The sequence below is a fragment of the Carassius gibelio genome, chromosome B6 (assembly GCF_023724105.1).
Source record: "Carassius gibelio isolate Cgi1373 ecotype wild population from Czech Republic chromosome B6, carGib1.2-hapl.c, whole genome shotgun sequence".
In the NCBI taxonomy this organism is placed as follows: domain Eukaryota; kingdom Metazoa; phylum Chordata; class Actinopteri; order Cypriniformes; family Cyprinidae; genus Carassius; species Carassius gibelio.
The window spans coordinates 3345299-3370788 of NC_068401.1; the positions used below are offsets into that span (position 1 = coordinate 3345299).

Genomic DNA, 25490 nt, shown 5'->3' on the forward strand with positions numbered 1-25490 from the left:
TTAATCACCTTATGTACGCTGATGACTTGGTCATTTTTAGCCCATATAGTGCTGGTATACAACAGCTTTTGAGACTATGCACACAGTATGGGGTAGATTTTGATATAAAGTATAATCCAAAAAAGAGTAAAATTATGACTATAAGAAGTAGAGATGATAAACATTCTCATTTTCCTGATTTTTATCTATCTGGTACTGTACTTGATGTATGCACAGATATTACATATCTTGGCCATATTATTGCAAATGACCTGTCTGATGACAAGGATATTTATAGGCAGCGTCGTAAGCTGTATGTGCAAGCGAACATGTTGTGTCGTAAGTTTAGTATGTGCTCTGTCCCTGTGAAGATTTCACTCTTTAGAACATACTGTACACCGTTGTATACTGCCTATCTTTGGTGCCGTTATAAGCAAGATAGCATTAGAAAGCTTACAGTGGCTTATAATGACAGCATGAGGCTGCTGCTAAGAGTCCCAAGAGACTCCAGTGCAAGCCATATGTTTGTTAGTGCTGGGGTACCTACCTGTGCTGCAGTCTTGCGTAACTTAATGTTTAGATTTATGGGTAGGGTGTCTGAGTCAAAAAATGATCTAATTGCTGTGTTGGCTAACCCTAGACGAAGTTCTGTAAGATTTTCGTCCAGACTGTGGAACCAATGGTGTACATGTCTGTATGCTAGACACTGAACACTGTGGAGGGTTAATTTTTACTTCTTGTATATTTATTAATTGTGTTTTTTTTTTTTTTTTTTTTTTTTTTTTTCTATGTATGTGTTTTTGTATTGTACTATGGATCCCTCTGGGTCTGGAAATAAAGTTTATTATTATTCTGATCCTAACAAGTGTCTGCTGGTTAATAGAGTACATCTCCCCCTGCTGGTGGAAAAACTCACTGCTCATCCATTACAACTACACCAGTCAAGCATGAAACAAGCAGCTCAACTAGTTATGGAAGGAAATACTGCCATTATTTGCTTTCCCTGATGTTTTTCCAAACCTGTATGATTTTCTCTAGTGTTCTGCTTTCACACTAAGGTGTTGTTTCCAAACGTTGGACCTTAGTTTCCTTTAACAAAAGAAAGCTGGGTTTCTGACAGGAACAACATGAGGGCAACTAAATGATGACAGCATTTGTACATCTGTAAGACCCACCTGTCGAATCGGAGAACGAGAGAAATGACAAGAAGGTGAAACATGTTGAAATGAAAGGACAAATCAGCATTATTATGGATGTGGAACAAAGATGCTTGTTTCTATAGCAACAGAAGCTGACCGCCAGCAGCACGCCTCTAATGGCAGACTGAGGAGTGCTGAACGGAAGCGGCTGAGATTTCTTTTGTAATTGTTTTATTGACTGTTGTCATTTTACTACATTTGACTTGCACGCAGCCGAGCTGCAAGCGCTTTGGCAGGACAAATGCACACGCTGAGAAATGGGTTTGCTGCTTGTTTGGTCTAGTTAATTAAAATGAGTAAATGCAACACACGGTCTTGAGCATTTTGTCACAGTTTTATTTTATACAATCAATTTAAATTAGTAAAGTGGAGGCTCATTCAATCCATTTGCATTTCTGTTGGCCGTAGCACATTGGAATTGATTTGTGGTGTTTTCTAAACTAACATCATCCATCCTTCTAGTCTTTCATTTAATACTATGCTGAATGAAAATGTGATTTTATATTTCTTGTTAAATGGCAGAAAACTGTAAATAGGCCTCTGTATGAATGTGTGGTCATTGTGAAGAGACAGAGGGAGTGGAAACAGATGGACACGATGGACACGAGTATCCCGGGAACACTTACTGTACTTGCTTAGAGAAGTGATTCCTAATTTATATTCTGCTCTGCTTTTTGGAATTGATTAGAAAATGTAATGTAGAATCAAATCACACACAAGGAACCATTTCAGGATAGAATCGCTATCAGGTGGGATATTGAGGGAATACTATAGCCAGTCTGTTTCGGTGTGTATAATACTTTAATATTATAATATTTTTATATGTAATACATATTTATTAAATGTTGAAATAAATAATAAGAATATTATGCTCAAGCTGTTTCTATTCAGCCTGTTTTATTTTATTTAATCGTATAATATTGTATTTAAAAAACAATTAATAGGATATAATTGGATTTAATATAATACATATTAATAATATATATATATAGATAGATTGATAGATAGATAGATAGATAGATATAGATATAGATAATTATTTTAATTCATTATTTGTATAATTATTTAATTTTTCCAACTTGGAACAGACAAAGTAAAAAAAAAATTATAGTAATTCAGTATGGGATTTCCAAACAGTGAGATCTATAAATATATTATGTTTAAATATAAATATATTATTTCTTATTTTTTCTTTAGATTTGGGGGTGAAATATGACCTGGAAAAAGTAAATGCTATGGCATCTTAGTGATATGATAATATTATTTTAATTTGGCTTTGGCTTTGGCAACTATCTGAATGAAAATACAGTTACATTTCTAAAAGTTATTTAATTTCAGTTGATTTTTATTTTATTTCAGTTAATACATTTTGTATATGTTTATTTGGTTTTAGATCATGGTAAAAACCCTGAATTAAATACCATGGTATACTTATGATGGATTACCATACTCACATACTATGGTAGAGTATCATTGTTAGTGCTAGTGGCAGGTGTGTTAGTGTGTTGAGCACAGGTGTGTGAGGACGGAGCGCTTGTGCTGAGCTGCTGCACGACTGTAAGATCACAGTTCACATGTTTACAGTTCACACACACACACACACACACACACACACACACTGCAGCCCACTGGCTCACTAGAAACACCCACACTCCGCCAGAGGGATTGTCTCTGCAGAGAACTTCTATTAATAGAGTCTACTGCCGCCCATCCACTCCTCTCCTCTCCACCTCTTTCCTTCTCTCCTCTCTACCTCTCCCCTCCTCCTCTTCTCCTTTCTCCTCTTCACATCTCTCCTCCTCTCTCCTCTCACCTCCACCTCTCCTTCTCTTCTCCTTTCTCCACTCCTCCTTTCCTTTTCCCTCTCCTCTCCACCTTTCCTCTCTTCTACCCTCCTCTCCTCCTCTCTCCTCCTCATCTCCACCTCACTCCTCTCCTCTCTTCTTCTCCTCCTCTCCTCTCCCCCTGTCCTTTCCTCATCTATCCTCCTCTCCTCTCTACTTGTGAGAGCGTGACCTTTGCGCAGTATAAGGGTCATTCTACAAAACGTGTGCCTTATTAACATATATGTAAATAATGGATTTAACAGTGCATTTTGCTGTACTCTCATCTCTCCTCTCTTCTCCTTCTCTCCTCCCTCCTCTCCTCTCTTTTCCTTCTCTCCTCTCCTCTTCTCCTCTCCTCTCTTCTCCTCCTCTCCTCTTTCCTCTCTTCTCCTTCTCTCCTCTTCTCCTCTCCTCTTCTCCTGTCCTCTCCTCCTCTCTCCTCTCCTCTACTTCTCTTCTCCTCCTCTCCTTTCCTCCTCTCTCATCTATCCTCTCTTCCTCACCTCCACCTCTCTCCTCTCCTCTCCTCTCCTCTCCCCTCTTCTTCTCCTCAACTTCTCTCTTCTCTCCTGTCTTCTCCTCATCTCTCCTCTTCTGCTTCACTTCATTCTACAAAACGTGTGCCTTATTAATATATGTGTAAATAATGGATTTAACAATGGATTTTGCATTTTGCTGTACACTGGTATAAACAAAACATGTCAGAATAAATTCAGTAACTCTTTTTAACCTGTTAAATGTCACCCTGTCCCGTATACGGGACGCCTACGTTGACTATACTATATTACAATCAAATTTAATCTAATCTTGACAAACTATATATCGTTGGAAAGGTCTAAGACTCCCAAATATATATTATACCAATATTTTTTGTTAAAAATTATGTAGGAAAAGTAATAGATTAATTTATGACAAGAGTGCACCCTCAGAAATCTACATTACAAAAGGAGTTATGACCTTTGTTTAAAAATAAGACTTCCTCGTTGCCTTTTTCTCTATCACATTTTAGAAATCATCAGAAGTTATATATCACTTGAAAACATAAAATCTCAAAATTCATCCTTCAAAACCCATTTTAAAATCAGACACACTGGCACATCAAAATCATGTTACAAAATGTTTTCAGACATGAAATAGAAAAATTTAGGTGTGTATCATGCACATTCAAGTCTATCTTCAAAAACATGACTGATAGTTATCAGGTTAAAAAATCCTTTCTTTCCTTTCCTTGTTTTTCTTTTTCCTAGAGATTTTTGGCATGCCGTAATGCACTATGCACATACAGTAAATATTAAGGTTTTTTTTTTTTTAAGTTTTAGTTGCCAGTGGTTTGTTAAAAGATTAAAATTTATGAATTGAAATTATAATTTTACCCTATAAAAAAATTATTCAAAATATATATTTTTATTTGTACTACAACTGGTTAAAATATTTACACAGTATTAAAGGGTTAGTTATTAATAGTCATTAATGACTCACCCTGATGTCGTTCCAAACCCGTAAGACCTCCGTTCATCTTTGGAACACAGTTTAAGATATTTTAGATTTAGTCCGAGAGCTCTCAGTCCCTCCATTGAAGCTGTGTGTACGGTATACTGTCCATGTTCAGAAAGGTAAGAAAAACATAATCAAAGTAGTCCATGTGACATCAGAGGGTCAGTTAGAATTTGTAGAAGCATCAAAAATACAATTTGGTCTAATAATAACAAACATTACGACTTTATTCAGCATTGTCTTCTCTTCCGGTCTGTTGTGAGCACATTCACAACACTGCAGTGACGCTGCTGACCTGTCATCTTTGTTATTGGGCGCCTTTCTGGACATGGACAGTATACCGTACACACAGTTTCATTGGAGGGACTGAGAGCTCTCGGACTAAATCTAAAATATCTTAAACTGTGTTCCAAAGATGAACGGAGGTCTTACGGGTTTGGAACGACATCAGGGTGAGTCATTAATGACATCATTTTCATTTTTAGCTGAACTAACCCTTTAAGTGTGTGGGTGTGTATGATCTATTTATAGATACTTTTAATCTATTAACTTTATATAAAGAATAATGTATTTATAGGGTAGTGTATATTAAAATTTTATTATAATATAAGGTTAATAAATGTATATAAATATGATATATTTATTATCTGTATCTTATATTTAATAAAAATTACAATTAAAATCATTTGCTTCATATTTTATACATTTAAATTTTATTTATACATTTAATTTGCATTTTCAATTTTTTTTTCATATTTTCCATCATTGCATTACCTAGTTTTTTTTTCATTTTTTTTGTATAGTGAACAGTTGATAAAAGAAAAATGAACATGTATAGAAATCTCAGAATTAAATTATTTTTCTAATAAACATCTTAAAGTGTCATGACCTTGAACTGAAGGCATCCTTTTAGGCATCCATTATGTCCTTAAAATCCCAGGAAGATGTCATTAAAGACGTTCTTTGTCTAATATAAATGTAAATATTTGAATTTGGAAATGGAAAGGTGCCTGTTGTTCTCAAATGACATTGGCTGCAGGAGTGTGTTATGCATTTAGGCGTTTTGTGGAAAGGATCTTTAGATTCGGCACGTCCCGTCCTGAGAGACCTGGAGGGGCCAGAAGAGAGGTTTGGAGAGGAGAGGGTGGGAGGTCATTGCTTTCTGATTCGAAGGAATGCAACTTTCTCTCACTCTATTTCTGTCTCTATCTGTTGATCTCCTGACAGAGTCCCGGGAGACGCTGCTGTGAGTGTGTGTGTGTGTGTGTTGCAGGGTTTTGTAGATTTGTCAGCGTTTTTGACTGCTGCCTTGTGACCAGCTCAGGCACTGTTGTTGTCACTGTGGTGTTGGCGTCTGGTTTGTTTGGATTGGCTGTGAAGAGAGAGATGGGAATAGAACTGGCATGGACAGAGAACCAGAGAGAAACAGGCTATTTTGATATCACATACTAGCATACTACTCATTCTGGTCCCTTAGTATGCATACTGCTTTTAATTCTTTCATTCATAATACTTTTATAACCTACATGAACAACTAAGTTCAGTGATATTTCCATATGAAATAAAATCAGCTCCAATTATCACATTAACTGCACTAACAAACTACATTTTTTTAAAAATATACATTGATGTAAAATGACTGCAGTCACTGAACTGTCCATGCATATGTATAAACAACAAAATACTGCTGTTTAAAACATTAGGCATGCTTACTATCTTGCAAATAGTTAATCTGATCCATTCAGATCCAAGCATTTACACAAACTCTCAAATACGTCAAATCATGTCTTCATAGTGTGTCCAATCTTAGACAAGAAGTTAAATTTACTCAGCCAAGACTTCACAGACAGGTTTTTAAGAGAAGATATGTCAGTATTTAATGTGAACTATATTTGACATTAAATACCAACATGAATCCATTGAAGTGGTGGAAAAACGTTCTTTTCTGTTCTATTAAAATAAATAAATTATAAAAATGATGCAACTCTAAAGCAATAATTACTGAGACAGTCTACTGAGGTGCAATCATTTATGTTGGCTCCAATTTTCAAAAAAAAAAAAAAAAAAAAAATATATATATATATATATATATATATATATATATATATATATATTTATATATATTAAATGTTGTATTTATATTTTAATAGAATATATATATATATATTATAATAATATTTATTATTGTTATGTACTACTGTTTCTATTTTCATGCAAAACGTTTGTTTTTTCATCTTTAATGACAAATGCAGTGTCTCAGTATTTATGATATGTATATTGACAAATCTAGCATTCACTTTGATTAATAAATGAATTTTGAGTATAATAAAATAATAAATAATTATAATAAATGAGTATAGGCTGGTTGACACTTGTCAGCTAAACATCTATCTAAATGATTAAATGATGTTAGGGTGAGGTCGAAATCTGGTCAAAACTAATGGCAGGTGAAGTCTCATGTCGTGTCATGTGTCGGTGAGTTATTATTTTAAAAGAAGGCTCCGTCTTTCTGCTTTGTGTAATTCAACAAACAAAAAAGAGGATATGCATGCAACAGTGAATACAAAAAAAGCCCAACAGACAGCATCAAAACAAATGAGAATTACGTCTCACAAAGCGCCCTCAGGACAGGCCTGTAATTTCATTATTGCTTTATTTTCTTGGGAAACTAATGAGTTAATAAGGATCTTTTTTACTTTTTTATTTTTTTGGTCTCACATGAAAACTATAATGCAGAAGGCAGGTAAATCGAAATGACATGAGCTGGAAAGTTATTAATGGTCAAGGCAATCATTTTAACATAAATGTTTACGTCACTAATATTTGTGTTTTTTGTTTTGTTTTATTTTAGGAAAATGACATCCAGTACTACGACTCCAAAGCCGACTCAGATGCTGTAAGTGACCGATATTTTTCTCTTTCAAATGAAAACTCTTCATTAACATTAAATATGTATTTTATATAATATTTCGATATTGTTTTTATTTGTAATGTATTTATTTAAGTGTCTTTGTTTCACATTGGCTTGTTTAGTGTCCTTGCATAAGTCTTTGTGTGAATGTAAAGCTCATCAATGAATCTGTCAAAGAAACATCAATGATTTTAGGAGAACTATGAGACGATGTTGATTCTGAAGTGTTCTGAGTTATGAAAGAGCAACCTCTGAGCTACTAAATTCTGCTCTGTGACACAAATATACATCTCACCGTATTTATCATTTACTCAGTAACAACCTTTCGATTGCATAAGTGAAAGGTCATTGCAGCTGATTGATTTCCCAGCGTGCAGAAGGACGCTGGATGAGTAGAGGAGGAATGGAGGTCTAATGAGAGAGAGGAGGAACAGTAGAGCACGAGAAGTCATAAATCAGAAGTGCACGGCAGGCGTGTGATTAATGATTGGCTGCTTTAGGGGCTGTCAACGTCTCTAATTGGAGGACATCGCTCATTATTACAAGAGACAAGGGGACAGCGGCCCACCGACATCCTCGTGACCCCTGCTGGCCCGAGAAACACAGGGTCAGACTCAGAAAGTGTGCTGAGCTCGATTCCTTCATACACACACACCTGCACATCTCCAGAAACACTCAAACAATACTGTGTTCAAACTCTAGAGACATAAAAATACTTACAAACCCATCAACGATTTTATTATATTTATAATTTATTTATTTCTAAAGACTGACATGAATCATTCCTTTTATTAACTTCAATAATTAATGAGTTTGTCATTACATATTGTCCAGCTTGTTGGATTGACAAAGATTATTATTATTATCATTATTGTTTCATAATGTTTATGTGTTATCATTATTTTTATTTCATTTATTGCAATAAATAATACATTATTATTATTATTATTATTATTATTATTTAATAATATTTATTTATTTGTTAGCGATCATTTTATTTGATTTATTGCAATAAATAATAAATTATTGTTGTTGTTGTTGTTATTATTATTATTATTATTATTATTATTATTATTATTCACATTTTATCCAGCCATCAGAGGATTTGCAAAAACTATTTATTTATTTATTTGAGTACTTTTTTACATGTTTTATAATAATAATAATAATACATTATTTTTATTGCTATTTGTCTCTGAATTTGTACATATGCAAAAGTGTTTACATTTTCAATATACAATATTGATATTGTTTCAGTGTATTCAAAATGTACATAAAAGCTTAATTTATGAATATCTATGAGTACAAATGCAAACAGCGGAGTTGCCTTTCCAAGAAGAAGTGTTTTAGTCGACAAAGTCAGATGGGAGCTGGCAGTGGAAATCAGGTCTACCAGCTCAAGCTGAGGTTTCTCTTTTTATCATCACAGTCTTGTCCATCCATTTGGTCTCCGTCGTCTCGCTCAGCAAACTGTGGCATGGTGCCATTCCATTCCCTCCCACTCTCCTCTTCTTCCATGCTGTTCTGCGATGCCCTTTGGAGCTTTGCTCTCCCCCATTTTCAGCAGGAGAGATCTGCTCTTTTTCCTGCCCTAGAAATTGTAATCTTCAGTCCTGCAGGCAGATCTCCATCACAGGCCGTTCTAATGATTGTACTTTGGCTCGATGTCTCACAGGAAACTTTTTGAGGATGTGCTTCAGATACATTACAACATGAAAATGCTAACTTTTTGCAAAACAAACAAAACAAATGCAGTACTTTTAAAAATCCAGATGGTAGACTGAAATCTAAAATGAAAAAATAAATTGTAAATTCTAATTCATAGTACACCATCATAATCCAGATGGTCCAATGGCTTCATCTTTAATTGATTACATCGCCATTGGTCCAAAAGCACAAAGTTATTTACATTAAAACACCAGCATCTGCCTGCTGGAAGTCAGTTGCCAAGTGCTCTGATGTACAAATAACAGATTACACAAGAGTTAGAGGTCCACTAATGCACATGCATGCTAGAGGAGAGACAAGAAGATAAGTGAATGCACATTTAGATTAGGCTTGCCGCGATAGACGCTGTTGACGGTGTTACCGGTTTAAAACCACAACACCGGTTACATCACTTTCCCACCGTGACACCGTCCCCATCGTCGTTTTGATTTTTTAAAGTATTTGATTTTTCTTAAAATATTTATTTGAATTAAGTAAAAATAGCAATTATAAATAATTTAGTTTAAAAGAGAGCATACACTATAATTAAAAACTGAACGCAGCTACAATGCTGCAGACAACTTACAGCCAATTTGAAAACCGGCATTATATCTATTTTAAGGGGGTCGCACACCGAACGAGAAGCGCAGTGCCATGTCTTTAAAATTCGAACACATTATTCTCTATGAGTGTATGCACACCGGCGACGAAACTCTCCGTCTGTCTGCGGCGCCCAGCTACGATTCAGGACGCTGTTCAAATTCCTGCCGCACCACAGAGCGCCATCTGCATAGTTTTATATTAAATTAGCTGGAAATTGAGCTTGTGCGTATAGAATGTGCGCGTCCGGTGTGTGACCGCCTTTAGATGAGAAATATGAAGCCGGTAGCAAGCCGGCAGCTCATGCACAAGACAATATTCCTGGACCCGCGTTACCGGGATGACTATGACCCGAATGTTGAAGAGAACAAGAAATGGTCATCCTCGGTAGGAAAGCGCAGTCAACGGTGCGAGAAGAGAGAGAACAAGATGAGGAGGAAAAATTTGCGCGAGTAAATTACATACAAAGTTAATGCAAAGGCGATATCAGACTATGTATCAGACTCGTCCTTGCGTGGGTCTAGAGATGCGATGCAACGCATTTAGCATGTATGCCCCATAACACTAATCTTGTTGATCATTATAGTAGCATAGTTTTACTGTAAAGATACGAATCAAAACTCACCTGTCGAGTAAAATAAGTTTTTCGCAAAGCTCTCTCCATCTAGAAAATGCAACACCGATATTGATCTTCGCTCTTTCTCTCCTCTCGTCCCAAAGTCTTCTTGGGTCGTTTGGTTGGCCCGTACGCTTGCGTTTACGGGAGCTGTCCTTGTCAACAGAACCAGCGGTAGACGGTAAACGGTAATTATGTTCCATAAATAAGTTACACAATCCACCATAAAACGTGCAAGAAGAATTAAATAAGGAACTGTTTGGAGCAAGTTAGTGGTTTGCTGGACGCTAGACACTATTTCTGCATTCGTCCACGAAACTGTTGTCATGTGGTTTCTATGTCAGTAAAGGTGGTAACAAAGGGTAACTAATGTCATTGACGACTGCACTGCTCCGTGTCACTGTTTAGATGGGAATTTTCTCATGATTTACAAGTAGTTGAAAACATTAGAGATATTGTTAGTAATCAGCTGGACAAAATATATAACACTAGCCTAGTGGTTTTTGGATATTTTACTGCAAATATCTTACAAATTGTACCTTTAAAAGTGAGGAAGCGAGGAAAAGAGTACACCCCCTCCCCTTCCCCCTGCCCCACGGTGATACCGGTATTACCGCGTTGTCACACGTCGATTAACCGGTGGGGAATTTTCCTCACAGCGGCAACCCTAATTTAGATACGACATAGATGTTTTGTTTCCAAAATACTGTAGCACTGTCTCTCTAACACAATATACAGTAAGTGTTTTGATTTTATCCTATTACATTTAGTGTAGCATGCTGTTTTTGAAGTGTGTGAATTTTATGTCTGTATATCAGGGTTTCTGCAGGTGTTTAAAAGGACTTAATTCTACAAATTAATTCATTAAAAGGGTCTTAAGTCTTAAATTTGTTTAGTTTTAGCACTAAATATTGCATGTACTGCGAAAAAAATTATATCTTTCTCAGTCGTTGTTGTTTTTTTTGTTTTTTTTTTTACCAGTATAAATATCTAAACATTGTTATATCAAGATACTTTTTTTATTCAAGATGCAAAATTAAGATATGACAAAATTGAGTTTATGCCTAAAACATGAGGTACAGTAGAAATTAGGGTTATTTCCATATCCTGGTGACTGGAACAGAGATGTTCAGGCCTTCAGCTAATTGTTTGTAAAATGATTAATGGAGAAATCGGTTGGAGGCTGTATTTTTTAACATACTCATTGAGATGTTTGATAACATGTTAATGTTTTCTTTTTCTTTCCATTTATTCCTGAAATTTTCTTTACTTGGTCTTAAAAACATCTTGAAAAAATCTTAAATAAAACCTGGAGAAACCTGGTTTACTCTATAAAATATTAAGATTTAATTCTGCAAAAAAAAAAAAGAAAAGACAAAAACATTATAAGAAAGCTGAGTTCAAAAAATGGCCCCCTAAAAATATAAAATGTTTAATTGAATCTAGCATGTGATGTGATGCAGTCATGTGACGTACAGTATAACATGCTACTGTTTGAAACATTTAATGTTGCATTTTGCACACTGTTTCAAAAACTAGATTTAAATAGTAAGAAGATCCGCTCTTTGTGCAGGGTTTAGAAAATATGAGGATACCATTTTTGTTTCTAAAAGTCATTATTAGGGTTATTATTGGTAAATTTGGACTGTGACACATGCACACTAACCCTAATTAGAAGTGGCCTGTAATTTTGTTTGTGATTAAAATGAACCCTTGATAGATAAAGGTGCGATTGAGAGAGTCCTCAGAATGTCATTTATGACTCTCTCATCCTTTAATTAAACCTTCAAAACAGGGTGATAAAATTAACAAATGAGGTAATGAATGGAGTTAAACAGGTGGTGTATGGACGGGGGAAAATGAACCGATCACTCTGTCCTGTGTGGATTCTGAGCTCCTAATTAGAAGTTGTCTTGGGTAATTATGACTGGGCTCGACTGACACTAAAAACACTCCAGTGAAGGATAGTCAGGTGGAAGAATAAACAAATAAAGGACATCGAGCTGAGATGCCCTCAAAGACAACTTTTCCAAATCAGTTGCCTGAAACGTGTCTAAACGAGCAGAAAATGGGGTGTATTTGTGTGTGCGGGTGATGTGTTGCCTTGAAAAGTGTGATGAGGTCGTTTATAGCTTTCCTTCAGTTTAATATCTCTGTTTAACAAGCAGTGTGCAGGAGTTTAGAGTAATTTTATGCATTAGATAAAAATGTACTTTTATGTACATCCTTTAAAAATGTTCCTAGATTTATTATAAATAATTCATCCGTGCGTTAAAGAAATGCACTGTTTGTTTTTAGGTTAATGCAATGCATCTTCCTCCTTTTTGCTTTTACTTTTCTATTCAACATACTTTTGCAGCTAGAAATGTCACCTTACTGAAGTAAAATGCGTTGCAAATGTCCCTTTCATGTTGGCTTTAGCATACTTCAATTTCTGCGGTATGCATTATGTACGTTGAATGTCATGTGAAAATGTTTATGCATGGAAAAGCAATATGACCTTCTGCATTTGCCAGAATATGCAGTGCAAAACTAGAGCTCACTGAGCTGAATACTGTATCCCACAATGCAATGACCTCCACTTGACCTTCCATTTCCAGTGTGGCTAAAGAACCGTAAGTAATATCAGCCACCATTTATAACACCATCTTGACATATTTACACAAAACTTAACTGAAAATGTGACATCTATTTTAGAATAACCTTTGGTAAATATAAGATCATGTGACAACAGTGTTGCACAGTTATGTTTGCAACATTTATCATTGGATATTGACTATTTTGTGCACTACTTTTAAAAAACATCTTAACCCTGGTATTGCAATATGAACACAGCTGATGATTAAAGGAATAGAAATCTAGCATTATATCACTTGCTCACCGCTGGATCTTCTGCAGTGAATGGGTGCCGTCAGAATGAGAGACCAAACAGCCAAAACATTACAGTAATCCACACCACTCCAGTCCATCAATTAACCTCTTAAAAAGTGAAAAGCTGCTTGTATAAGAAATAAATTCATTATTAAGGCATTTCAACTGTAAACCATTACTTTTGGCCAAAATACGAGTCTATAATCCATAATAACACTTCCTCCAGTGAAATGTCCATCCCCTGTTGTTCTCATGTTTCTCTGTTAAGAACTGTTCTGAACTGTTTTCACTTGTAAACATGGTTTGATCTGTGCATATTTCTCTCCTGATTCCAGTGAACTTTTTCACTGATGGAAGTGTTATTATGGATTATGGACTTTTATTTTAGACGGAAGCAATGGTTTGAAGTTTAAAACACTGTAATGATGGATTTGTTTCCTACAAACATGCAGGTTTTGACTTTACAATATGTTAATTAACGGACTGGAGTGTTGTGGTTTGTTGCGATGTTTTTATCAGCTGCTTTGACTCTCATTCTGACGGCACCCATTCAGAGGATCCAATTGTGAGCAAGTAATATAATAAAAAATGTATCCAAAACTCATCCACATTTTTGACAGCCTGAAAATTTGTACATTACATTGTACATTTTGGATAAACTGTTCTTTTAAGTTTCTCTACACAGTATCCTTATTTGAAAACTGCTGTTTAAATAACTGTTTAATCCTGTTCAGGTTAGCTTTAATCATGACCTACTAAAATCTCTGATTATTAATGCTCTGAATCATGTATGGAGCCAAAACATTATTACCTAGAGAGTCAGATATGAACTAGTCATGAGTAAAGTCAATGCACCGTGTCATTTCAAATCATTTGCAAGGAAAACTGAAAGAAATCCCAACAGGTTTTCCCATTTTCACAAGGTTATCCGGCTCCTATATGTGTGTGTGCATGTTTGTGTCACATTGAGGGGTATTGGAAAACCACCGTCTCCATGTTCGGCTCAACAACACTTTATAATTGCATTTTAATAGACAATTAAAGGCAGGCCATAAATCAGCCCTCACACTTGGCAGGAGGCTAGAATTTAATTTTGAGGAAAACAAAAAAACAAACAAACAGTGTTTACTACGTCAACCCCAATTAACCCATGCCACTCTATTACTGTACACCACACTTAACCCTGCGATGAAGACAAGGGGGTTTGATTGTGAGATGAAGAATCAGAGACAAAGAGAAAGATTAATGAAGCACAGTGAATGGAAAATTATTGAGTATTGACAATTATTGAAGAAAAGGTCAGATTCAAGATTAAAGACGAAAACAATTGCCTTATTCTTGCTTATTTTTCATGTTTAATCCAATTTTGTGTAAAAAAAAAAAAGTCTTGTGCTTGAAATAATGAAAGAAATATGAATCATGATTATCATTTCAGGTTTGTTTGTCACACTGATTATAAAGTGCACATTGCATTGTGAGATGGTGATATTTTCTGGTCGTATCCTCTATTTTAGAATATTAGAATGGTTTCTGAAGATCATGTGACACTGAAGAATGGAGGAATGATGCTGCATTCAGCTTTGATCACATGAATACATTTAATAAGTATTCAAACAGAAAATTTTTTATTTTAGATTGTTATAATATTTGACAATTTTATTATAATTTTACTGTGTTTTTGATCAAATAAATGCAGGCTTTAGTGAGCAGAAAAGACTTCAAAACATTACAACATCCTAATTAATACTAACTTTTGTCTGGCAGTGTACATATTAGTGCGAAACTAGTATGAAAGCACTGCATTCAGACTAAATGCAATTATCATGCAGTGTATGCATAGGCTTAATTCTTATGCTTAGCATACAAGAAAGAGTTATTTAATAAATGCAAACTGTTAAAATCCAGTTTATTTATTTTTTGCTGGCTTGATACTTTCACTGAAGTTCTATCAAAGGCAGATTTTTTGAGTCGAATTTTAATTCGAGATGCATTAAAATGCTAATTAGCTGCCTGTGTGGCGGGCTCGAGTAGAGGGTAGAGCGGCCGTCGTTCAGCAGTCATTGTGGTGATTCATTGACAGGGTTAATCGCCTGAAGGACTTCAATGTGAATACGATAGCCATCGCCGACGCTAATTGATTTTCTGCAATTTGCGAACACTTTGATACCTGCTGTTGTATTGTGTCGTGGATGAATAGACTGGCGATGTATTACGCTTTTCCGCCAAAGAGCCGCCACCTTTGAGTTGTGGAGGCAGGATTACCCCTGTCATGTCTGTGTAATTAGTGTTTGTCTAATTAATCATGGATGCATGTGTGTGTGTGTGTGTGTCTAAGTGATTTTCTGCACAAAGGTTTGCTGTGTGTCAATCAATGCATTTGGTGTGTGTGTGTGTGCGCACTGATGTTTGTCTGCTTCTTCTTGTTGCAGCCGGATGATGAAGATGGAGAAAACCTCTTGGAAAACCCAAACTCTCTTTCTTTGGAGTTTGTGGATGATCCCAACTTCAAGAACAAAGTCAACTACTCATATACAGCCGTACAGATTCCTACTGACATCTACAAAGGCTGTGAGTACTCACAACAAGCTCATACACTACTGTTCAAAAGCTTAGATTTTTTTTTTTATTCAGCAAGGATGCATTAAATTGATCAAAAGGGACAGTGACGACATTCATTATATCAAATTTTACAATCTAGTCAAATGAAAAACAGTGATTTAAAATTTGCATCTTGTATTATTCAATCACATTTGACCTTGCATACTTCTGCTGATGGTTTTTGAGGATGAGAGAAAGTCACTCAAGCTGTCCATGTTGACTAACTTGAGAAGGAGGATTTTGCAAAGTTTGATTGGACACACACACTCCATTTAAGATCCATGCAGGATATATTAATAAGCCTATGATGCTCATGCATGATAACATTGTTAGTTGCCATTTAGTAATTGCATTTCATTGTTCTTCAGATCTATATGAACTGGCATTGGTTAAATCAGCTTTATTTGTAAAGATCAGATAAGCTCCTTATGCACATTTTCTTTTATGTGTATAGTGTAGTAAAAATATACAGTGTATAATGTTGACTGGCTGTACTGTTTAGTAGGATTTATTTAGACATGAACTGTGTTTTACCTCTGTCCTCCTGTTCTGAAGCATTTTCATTTCTCATTTTATGCCGAGTATCTGAAAATATCCAGCCGTCTGATATCTGTGGAGGATTTTACAACTGAATCACAGTCTTGTATCTTTGATAGCATGTCTCGGGAATCCCTTGAGCGGTCCATCGAATGATAGGAAGATTCAGTGCGTGTGATCTTAAAGGCACACAGAACGTTTTAATAACAGACAGTTTTATGCTACACATATATGAACTAGATTTTACGTTAAGGGTACAGCTTTTGGAGAAAAATGTTCACTCTTTTGGTGTTTAGAGAGTGTTTCTGTGTGGCTCTGTGATTTGTTAGTGTGTTGACTAGGACGGATGTTTGTAGAATATCCTGAGTGCCTCCTCCATCTGTCTGTGGATGTTTGTGGGCTTATGGGTAATGGATGATTGCTGGAAGATGGATGCTGGCAGACTGTGATCAAACATTTGGACGCTGTTACCTTTGCTGTGCTCTAATACATAACCATCACATGTCACTGTGTCTCAGAGCTCTCTGATGAATAACATTGTTTCTTTGACTGAGAACAATCACACAGGTTATGTGAGAAGGATGTGTAAACTGTGAACAGAATATATTTCAGCTATGCTCTAGATGACTATTTACTTGTTTTAAAAACAAGAAATTGTTGCATGAGTAGAAGTGAAATGCATTGGATCCGTGGCATAGTGGTTGGTAAACCTGTCAAAACTTGAGCCTAAAGCAACTCTGTTAGCTGAAAAGATTTATTTATTTAGTTTTATTTTGTAAATGTTTTACTAAAATCTCGCTGTTAGATGCACGATTAGAAAACATTAAAAGTTTTAAAGGCAAAGCATTTTATGATAAAGAAACTTACATTTTTATCATTCTCTTTTATTTGTAATTTAACTTTATTAAAAAATTTTAGTTAATATATTTAAACAAATACAATTAAATTTGTCCACATTAAGACCAGGTTAATGAATTTTTCTTTAAATTTACTTGAAATCATTTTTATTTTAAAAAGTAAATAGATTAAATTATACTCAATTTTGATTTGCTGACTTTTATTTCTAAGTGTAGCCTATATACCAGGGTTAGTATTATTGTGAACTAAAAATAAATCTAAAACTAAAACCAAATATAAAAAAAAACTTGAAATAAACTAAAATAATAAAATAATAAACTTGTTTCATTTTCATTCAGTTTAAGTTGAAGTCTTAAGTACTCTCTCTCTCTCTCTCTCTACTATAATAAATCTAAATTAAAATGACAAAATACAACAAAAAACTAGAATTATAACAAAAATTTTAATAACTAATAATATAATCTTTAGAAAATTGTAAACATTTTATATCTATTTAATAACAAACATACAACAACAAACATAACAATACACAGACTGTTTTAATCAAAGTTTTGTGAGGTCTGGACTGTCCGCTGTAATGTGGCATGACTGTGGGCTCATGGGAATTGTAGTAGAGCTGTAATCAGGCCATAAATGTTCAGCCCGACCGGATGCCCGAGCCCGTCAAGAACATTTTGATTGACAGCTTTTTTAAAGCCTGAACCCGTTTACAGCCCAACATTATTCAATTGTGCGCACACACACAGCTCTTTTGACTTTTGTCAAGAATGAGTCATTTATAATTGTTTTAACATAATTTATTCATAAATAACGTAGACTATAGGCCACTTGGAAGTTGGAATAAAGAAATAAAAGAAGTCCTCTGTGACATCTTAACATCTCAGCACTCTAAATAGACATAGGCTCATTTACCCTATAAATAGACCAACGTACCCAAAAAAACAGAGTTTTTTTAACAAATTAAATTAAGATACATTTTAAATTAAGATGGGTATTTGGCAATAAAAAAATTAAGATAAAGGATTTGCTTCGCCACCAGCAGCTGACATTTAATAAAAGAATAATGCCAACATTAGCGTAAATACTCTGTCCACATTATGCATTTAAGGCTCAATAAATATGTAGTTATCATTTGACAAACCTTTACTCACAGAGATAATGCTAGGTCTACATGTTTTTGTGGATGCCACTGTAGATGTCTTCAGCGTGTTCCTGCGCTCACTGATGGTGCGTCGTTATTCTCATTATAAACACGGTCAAAACTTTTCCCCACCTCAGACTTTGCTTTTGGTGCAACCAAAACCTAATCACCAGAAGCAAGCCTCCGTTTCACCTACTCAGCATCCATGTCCGCATCTTTCTCGCGCTAATCAAAACACATCACATGACCGCTCATTTACCTCGCAAACCAGAGCGCAAACCCGAGTCTGACCCAAGCCTGCGCAAGATTATAGAAATTAAGCCCGAACCCATCGGGTCCCATCGGGCTCAGGCAAAGATTTTCAGCTTTAAATTGTAGTTCAATAAAGGCCTGAGTGATAACCTCTCCACCTCTCTGCGGCTCACGCTGCTAAGTTGGCTTAGAGGACAGCGGAGGAGGAGGAGGAAAACAGCATTAAAATAATCAACAGGAACAGGGATTAAACATCACCATGACAACAGAGATGTCCTGACCTGACTCTCGGAGGGTGGGTTAGGAGTTCAGCGGATGAACACATCTAGATAAACCAGAAACAGAGAGCGGAGCTTGTAGATAGTCCTGCAAAGTAAATTTAACTGGAGAGGGAAAAAACTGAAACCCTACCTGCTTCACTTCAGCATGGTAAAATCGCTGTAAGTGGCTTATTGCTTTCAGAAATCCAAAATCAAATCCAAAATTGTCCCTGTTTACTCTATTAATGGATCTGTTATTACTACTCTATTACTGGGTCTGTCAGAGATGGGTCCTCATAAGTGACAGACTTTTGCTCTACATAGACAATAGATTGCTATAATACGCATGAAAATGGTCAGAACACACAAATGTATAATAAAATAGTCCCTTTTTATTAAATAGATTTTTTATTTTATTTATTTTTTAAAGAAAACAACCAGTTAGTAAATGAATATAGTGCTAAGTCTAAAAGGGGATTTTTTTTTTAAAGAATAGAATTAGAATAGAGAGTGAAAAAAATGATAAAAGTGTAAAACGATATCCAGTAACTGTCAAAACCGTTAATATGTTGCATTAAGAGCTTTGAATATATATATATATATATTTTTCAAGTAAGCATTTTACACTTATTCCAAAATAATAATGCAAGGCAGTTACAATTAAATAATATGCTTTATTAGTGAACTTATGTTCAGCTGTTTTTTTTTTCTATTGTTAACTATGATCTATTTTTGTATTTTTGGGGTCGTCAAAGCTCATTAAATATTGGACACAGAGATTTACTGTAAATTTCACCTAGCTGATTACTCACTAAAAACTCCCACAGATCATGCTTTCTGGCCATTTCAGTTTTATTTTAACATAAAGTGGTTATACCCAAGTGTGTGAGTTTTTTTAAGTGAATTTTCCCATTAACACCATGATGTTATTTATTAATGCACATGGAAACACACAAACACAAGAGCCGGGATTTATCGTATGAACCAATCACAGCCCATAATAACCATGATCATCATGCAGTCATATTGTGATCGTGATGACGTTCCCCCATTCATTCTCAATTACCCCCCACCAGTGGACTCAGGGGAGGCAAGAGAGACTAATTAGTCTCTTATTTGAGTAAAATGAACTCATTCCATAACATAAATATGACTGTTAGGTTTTACAGTGTGAAAGTGTTTTTTTCCCCTCTAATAAATGAGAGCAGAACCACAAACGCAGTGTTTCTCTTTGTCCCAGACAGGGTTGTGTCCCGTCAGAAACTCTCCACAGCTGCCTTTATCCAGACGCTCAGTCAGGCTTTAGCTGATGCATTGTGTGGTGCTGATGTGAGACCAAAGCAGAAACTTTCTGTGTGTGTGTGTGTGTGTGTGTGTGTGTCACTCTCCTTCATGCAGTAAATGGGCCGGCGTGTGTGTGAGTCCAGCTTTGGCGGCTCTGCCAGGCCTCCTTGGCCATTTATTGAGATTGAAAACATTTCCTCGCCCGCCTGTAATGAACCGTTTTATGATTCATTATCCCGCCAATGAATTCCGCTGCCAAGTCTGCAAACTTTCTAATTAGCACGGGTCAAACAGCCACACAGTTTCCGTCTAATTATCGACGCCTATTACTGAAGGGACACTGGAGGAAAGCCACAGTGAGGTGGACAGAGCGATGTTAGAGAAATACAACAGAAGAACTCCAGCGCTCGGATGTGGCTCTTTCATAATGAACAGCTCTTCTATATTTAACTTCATCTCTTAGCAACACTTTACAAAAGCTTCCATATGTTAACATTAAAAATATATATTTCTGAAAGAATTTATTATTATAAATTATTTTAATCAATAAATGTTTTAAAATGAACCAACAATACACATTGATTTAAATAACGTTAACAGATAAATAACAACTTTTACTAATAAAAAAACTTATAATAACAAATATCGTTAATATTACTAATAATAAATGCTGCAGCACATGTATTGCTCATTGTTAATGTTATTTAATTCATTAACAAAATGTAACTTATCTAACATGAACTGCCAATAAATTGTTACAAAAAATTTGACACATTTTATAAAAGATTAATAACTAATAGTGCTAATATTGTTAATAGTGCTAATTATAAATGCTGCAACAATTAGTTAACACATTTACTAACATTATCTAATGGGACCTGAACTAACACGATCTAACAATGAATAGTTTTATTTTATTAACAAGCATTCAAAAAGATTAATAGCTACTACTACCAATAAAAGTTTATTAGAAATTATTGTTAATATTGATAATAAAAAATGCTGCAACAAATGTATTGCTCGTTGTTAATGTTATTGAATCCATTAACTAACAGTAAATAATGGGACCTGAACTAACAATGAACAGTTTTATTTTCATTAACAAACATTAACAAAGATAAATAACTCCTACTACGAATAATAAATACTGTTAATATACTGTCAGTACTGTTAATATTAATAATAATAAATCTATTGCTTAACAATAAATAGTTTATTATTATTAACACAGATTAACAAAGATTATCAAAGGCTTCTACAAATTAATTTATTAACAAAAACAATGTAAGAAATACTGTTAATTTTAATTATGAATGATTTAATTTAAACAAATACAATAAATATATTGCTCATTGTAAGTTAATGCATTAACTAATGTTAACCAATGGGAGCTTATAAGTGTTAACTATAAAAAAATCTAACCTAAATTTTGAAATAAAAATAGTTGTACAGTAAGAGTATAAAGATGTGGATGAGATCCCAGAATTTAAAGTGAAGTATCTAAGTTCATGTTGAGGTTTCAACATGATTTCAGCAGTTTTGAGCACAAAACGTGAACTTAACCCACAGTATTAACCCAATTTGTTTACCTTTTAATCTCATCTTTTTCTAGGACAAGACTGGGTGTGAGTGTGTGTGTGTGTCCTTTTCTACAGTAAAGATCCATAGTTTTACTGTAATAGTGTTTGACAGTCCACCTGAAGTTGGTTTAGTTTGGAGTATACACATGTAAATGGATTGGTCATGCCTTTAAAGTTGCTGCATGATATCCAGTATTTGAGATTAGTTGTAACATCCGTGTGAAGACCCTTCTGTCTGTTAGTCCACTCCTCCAGTGATGAAGACTATCATATCTTCAGCTCCACTCCAGCAGATTAGCTCAGCTGACAGAGTCCTGACACGTATGCTAATACAGATCAAGTTCGTTTGTATTATTCTGAGCAAACGTCTTTGATTTTAATCCCCGCTGTAAGAAACTGTCCCCGTCTCAATTGTTGTTGGAGATACTGTTGGAAATGGTGCTTATTAAAGTGAAATTGAAAGACTAATTGTGTGTGTGGATGAAAGGACGAGGAGAAGCAGCTTGAGCGGATTAGCACCTCCCGTGGATGAGGACGACCGTTTTTCACCGTTCCTCTCAGAGAAGGAAAAACCAACCAAGAACAGATGAGTGAGAGGAAGTCTGGTTTGATTGTAACCATCTGTGGGGAATAAAATATCAAGACATGCAGGTTGACATACCAACACTAGCACTTCATTTTTAATTCAAAGTGACTGATGACTGATTTTACACAATACATTACAAAATAAGACCAGGAACATGTCAATATAAAAAAGAAAATGTACTGTAATAAATGTTATGGTAAAAAAAAGAAAAATAAAGAACAAATTTCAAGTTTTAGACAAAATAAGACTAGGAGCATGTAGATATACATTTTGAACCATAAGTGATCGCTTTCAATGTTTATTTTATTTTATTGTTTTATTTTCCTTTTTTACAAATGAGCATGTACATATAAAATACAAAAAATATTATAAGCTATTTTAATTTAATCAACTGTAGTGTATATCTTTTGTACCATTTTGACACTTTCTTTCATCATGAATATTAACTGGTATTAATATGAATTCATTTGGAATAATAATGTTTAAAGTGATTTATGAGAACAAACAACTGACTGTACGGTGTACTATAAGGCATAATGAATGGATTATAGTGATTTAAGAGTGTCATTATAATGCACTTTATAATTCTGGTTTCATAGGTAGTGTTAGATGACCTGTAATGGTGTTTTACATGCTTCTAGTTTGTGTACAGCCTGACCGTGTCATTACCAGGACTATCAGAGCCGTGTCAATCACAGCATCTGTGTGCGTGCCAATCCAAGATTTCATTTTCTTCCCTCTGCTGGAAGCCAGATATAACCGAACCCCCTTTGAGATGAAGAAGTGGGACTGCTATAAACTGGATTTGAAGTGGTTTTCTCTTCAGCGCCTCCTCCTCCTCCTCGCTCCACACGCTCGTCCTGCTCAGTGAAGGGGCACTATCGCTCTCCGCCACACTAATTAAAAACCTTAACGCAGCTAACGCCTTCCTTCATTCAGCAGCACATTCACAAATTATATATCCGCTGTTTATTGGTTACAGTATCATTTTAATTAAAGCTTTTTCCCCCTTTCCATTTTCTTCCAACAGTTCTGAGATTCAGCGCTCTGTAAGCAGTCGTTTATTCCTGTTGTTCTTGTGGGAACCTTTGTAAAAAGAAGAAGATGAATACTGTATGTGGTTGGTTTTTGCTGTGGTTTGTAGGGTTCTTGTTCTGTTGTTCTCCATCACCTGAGGTCTGTGTGTGTGTGTGTGACGTATGATCCGCTGCTCTGACAGACCGCTGACACTGATAGCAGGTGTGTCTGGTCGTCTCTGGCCTTGATGTGCTCCAGTGTGGATGAGATGTGGATGCTTCAGTTTGAGAGCTGTGAATGTGATTGTGTAGCAAACACAGAATGGGAGAGCATGTGTAAAGTTGTTAAACAGCTAAATTGACCGTAGGATTGGGTGATTGTATAAAAAAAATGTATGTCTGAGTTGGATTGAATGATAATTTTGTAAGCATTTTTTTTTTTTTCTATAAAGTTGTACATGATGTTCTTATAATTTTGCCAAACGAAAGAAATGAGAGCTGGCTGACTAGTTCTAAAACTTCTTCTAACAGAGAATAGTTGAAAAAGTTTTTAAATTAATACAATATGATAGTACACATTTATGGATGTTTTTCATGACACTCAATGACACATTACAAGCACCATAAAATATAAAGCATAAAAACACATTTTTGCATAAAAATGTATAACATGAAACAGATAAAAAAAAATAAGCTCACCTAAAAAAAAAAAATGTTGTTGATTTTAAAATTTTAAAATATTGTTAAAATTGTTATTATTTAAAGGGTTAGTTCAGCCAAAAATTAAAATGATGTCATTAATGAGTCGCGCTCATGTCGTTCAAAACCCGTAAGACCTCATCTTCGGAACACAGTTTAAAATATTTTAGATCAACAATGCAATGTAGTGTTCAAACCAGTTCACTAAATCGAACTGAATCATTTGAAACGGTTCGCGTCTCCAGTACGCATTAATCCACAAATGACTTAAGCTGTTAACTTTTTTAATGTGGCTGACACTTCCTCTGAGTTCAAACAAACTAATATCCCAGTGTAATTCATTTACTCAAACAGTACACTGACTGAACTGCTGTGAAGAGAGAACTGAAGATGAACACCCAGCCGAGTCAGATAATGAACGAAAGATTGACTCGTTCTCGAGTCAAGAACCGGTTGCATCGGTTTTCGGATCACCAGTACACTGAACCGAGAACCGTTTCTTTCAGACGCGTCCGATTTGAGAACCGAGGAGCTGATGATGCTGCGCATGTGTGATTCAGTGTGAAGCAGACCGACACACAGAGCGTCTGAACTGAACTGATTCTTTTGGTGATTGATTCTGAACTGATTCTGTGCTAATGTCATGAGCCCAGGTAAACCGAAGGCTTGCAGTCAAGGGCAATCATCGCCAATGACGTCATTACGCCTAGCGCAAAAGAACTGGTGAACCGGTTTTCATGTTTCAATGGAGGGACAGAAAGCTCTCGGACTAAATCTGAAATATCTTAAACTGTGTTCTGAAGATGAACGGAGGTCTTAATGGTTTGGAACGACATGAGGGTAAGTTATTAATGACATCATTTTCATTTTTGGATGATCTAACCCTTTAAAGAAAAATGTATTGCCTAATCTATTTATTTTTAAATAGATTAAATAAATATAGAAAATATTTAAAATAATATATATTCAATTAAATATTTGCTAAATATTTATAAAAAATTTGAATCAGAATTATCAATTTTTTAGATTGATTTAATAAAATGGTTCGTAACGGTTATTCTAAAATGAAGAGTATAACTATAGCCTCTTTATGTGCACATGTTAGTAACTACAGATTTGTATATGATTTGTATATGGTCCATCATTCAGCAGCTGAACTGAACAGCTCTCATCCAGCACATGGAGTCCTGTAGGGCTGTTTTGCTGAGTAATAAGCATGACAGGATCGGTTATGAAGGATTTCTGGCTCTCAGCACACCCCATAAATCGGCCTCGTAACCCGGGCTGCTCCTGTTGTGCCGTTTTGCATCATAACAGAGCGAGCGTTCGGCCCAACCGCTGCTCTTCAAAGTGTCTGAGGGATTGTGTGTGATGGATTCTCACACACGCTCTTATTTTGAAGGATGGTCCCCATGTAGTTCCACCCTGCCACACACAAATTCTCCCTCAGAGGATATTTTTCTTTTTATCAATTGT

General features: G+C 35.3%; 1 protein-coding gene across 2 annotated transcripts in view; it reads left to right on the forward strand.

Annotated features, from left to right (window-relative positions):
* The window catches only part of LOC127959340 (voltage-dependent calcium channel subunit alpha-2/delta-2), a 201694-nt gene that overhangs the window by 116627 nt on the left and 59577 nt on the right, over positions 1-25490 (forward strand). For both annotated transcript variants that reach the window (XM_052558443.1, XM_052558444.1), the window contains exons 5-6: positions 7350-7394; positions 15633-15771. In XM_052558443.1, coding sequence (XP_052414403.1) covers positions 7350-7394; positions 15633-15771 — 184 coding nt within the window. The remainder of the gene's footprint in view (positions 1-7349; positions 7395-15632; positions 15772-25490) is intronic.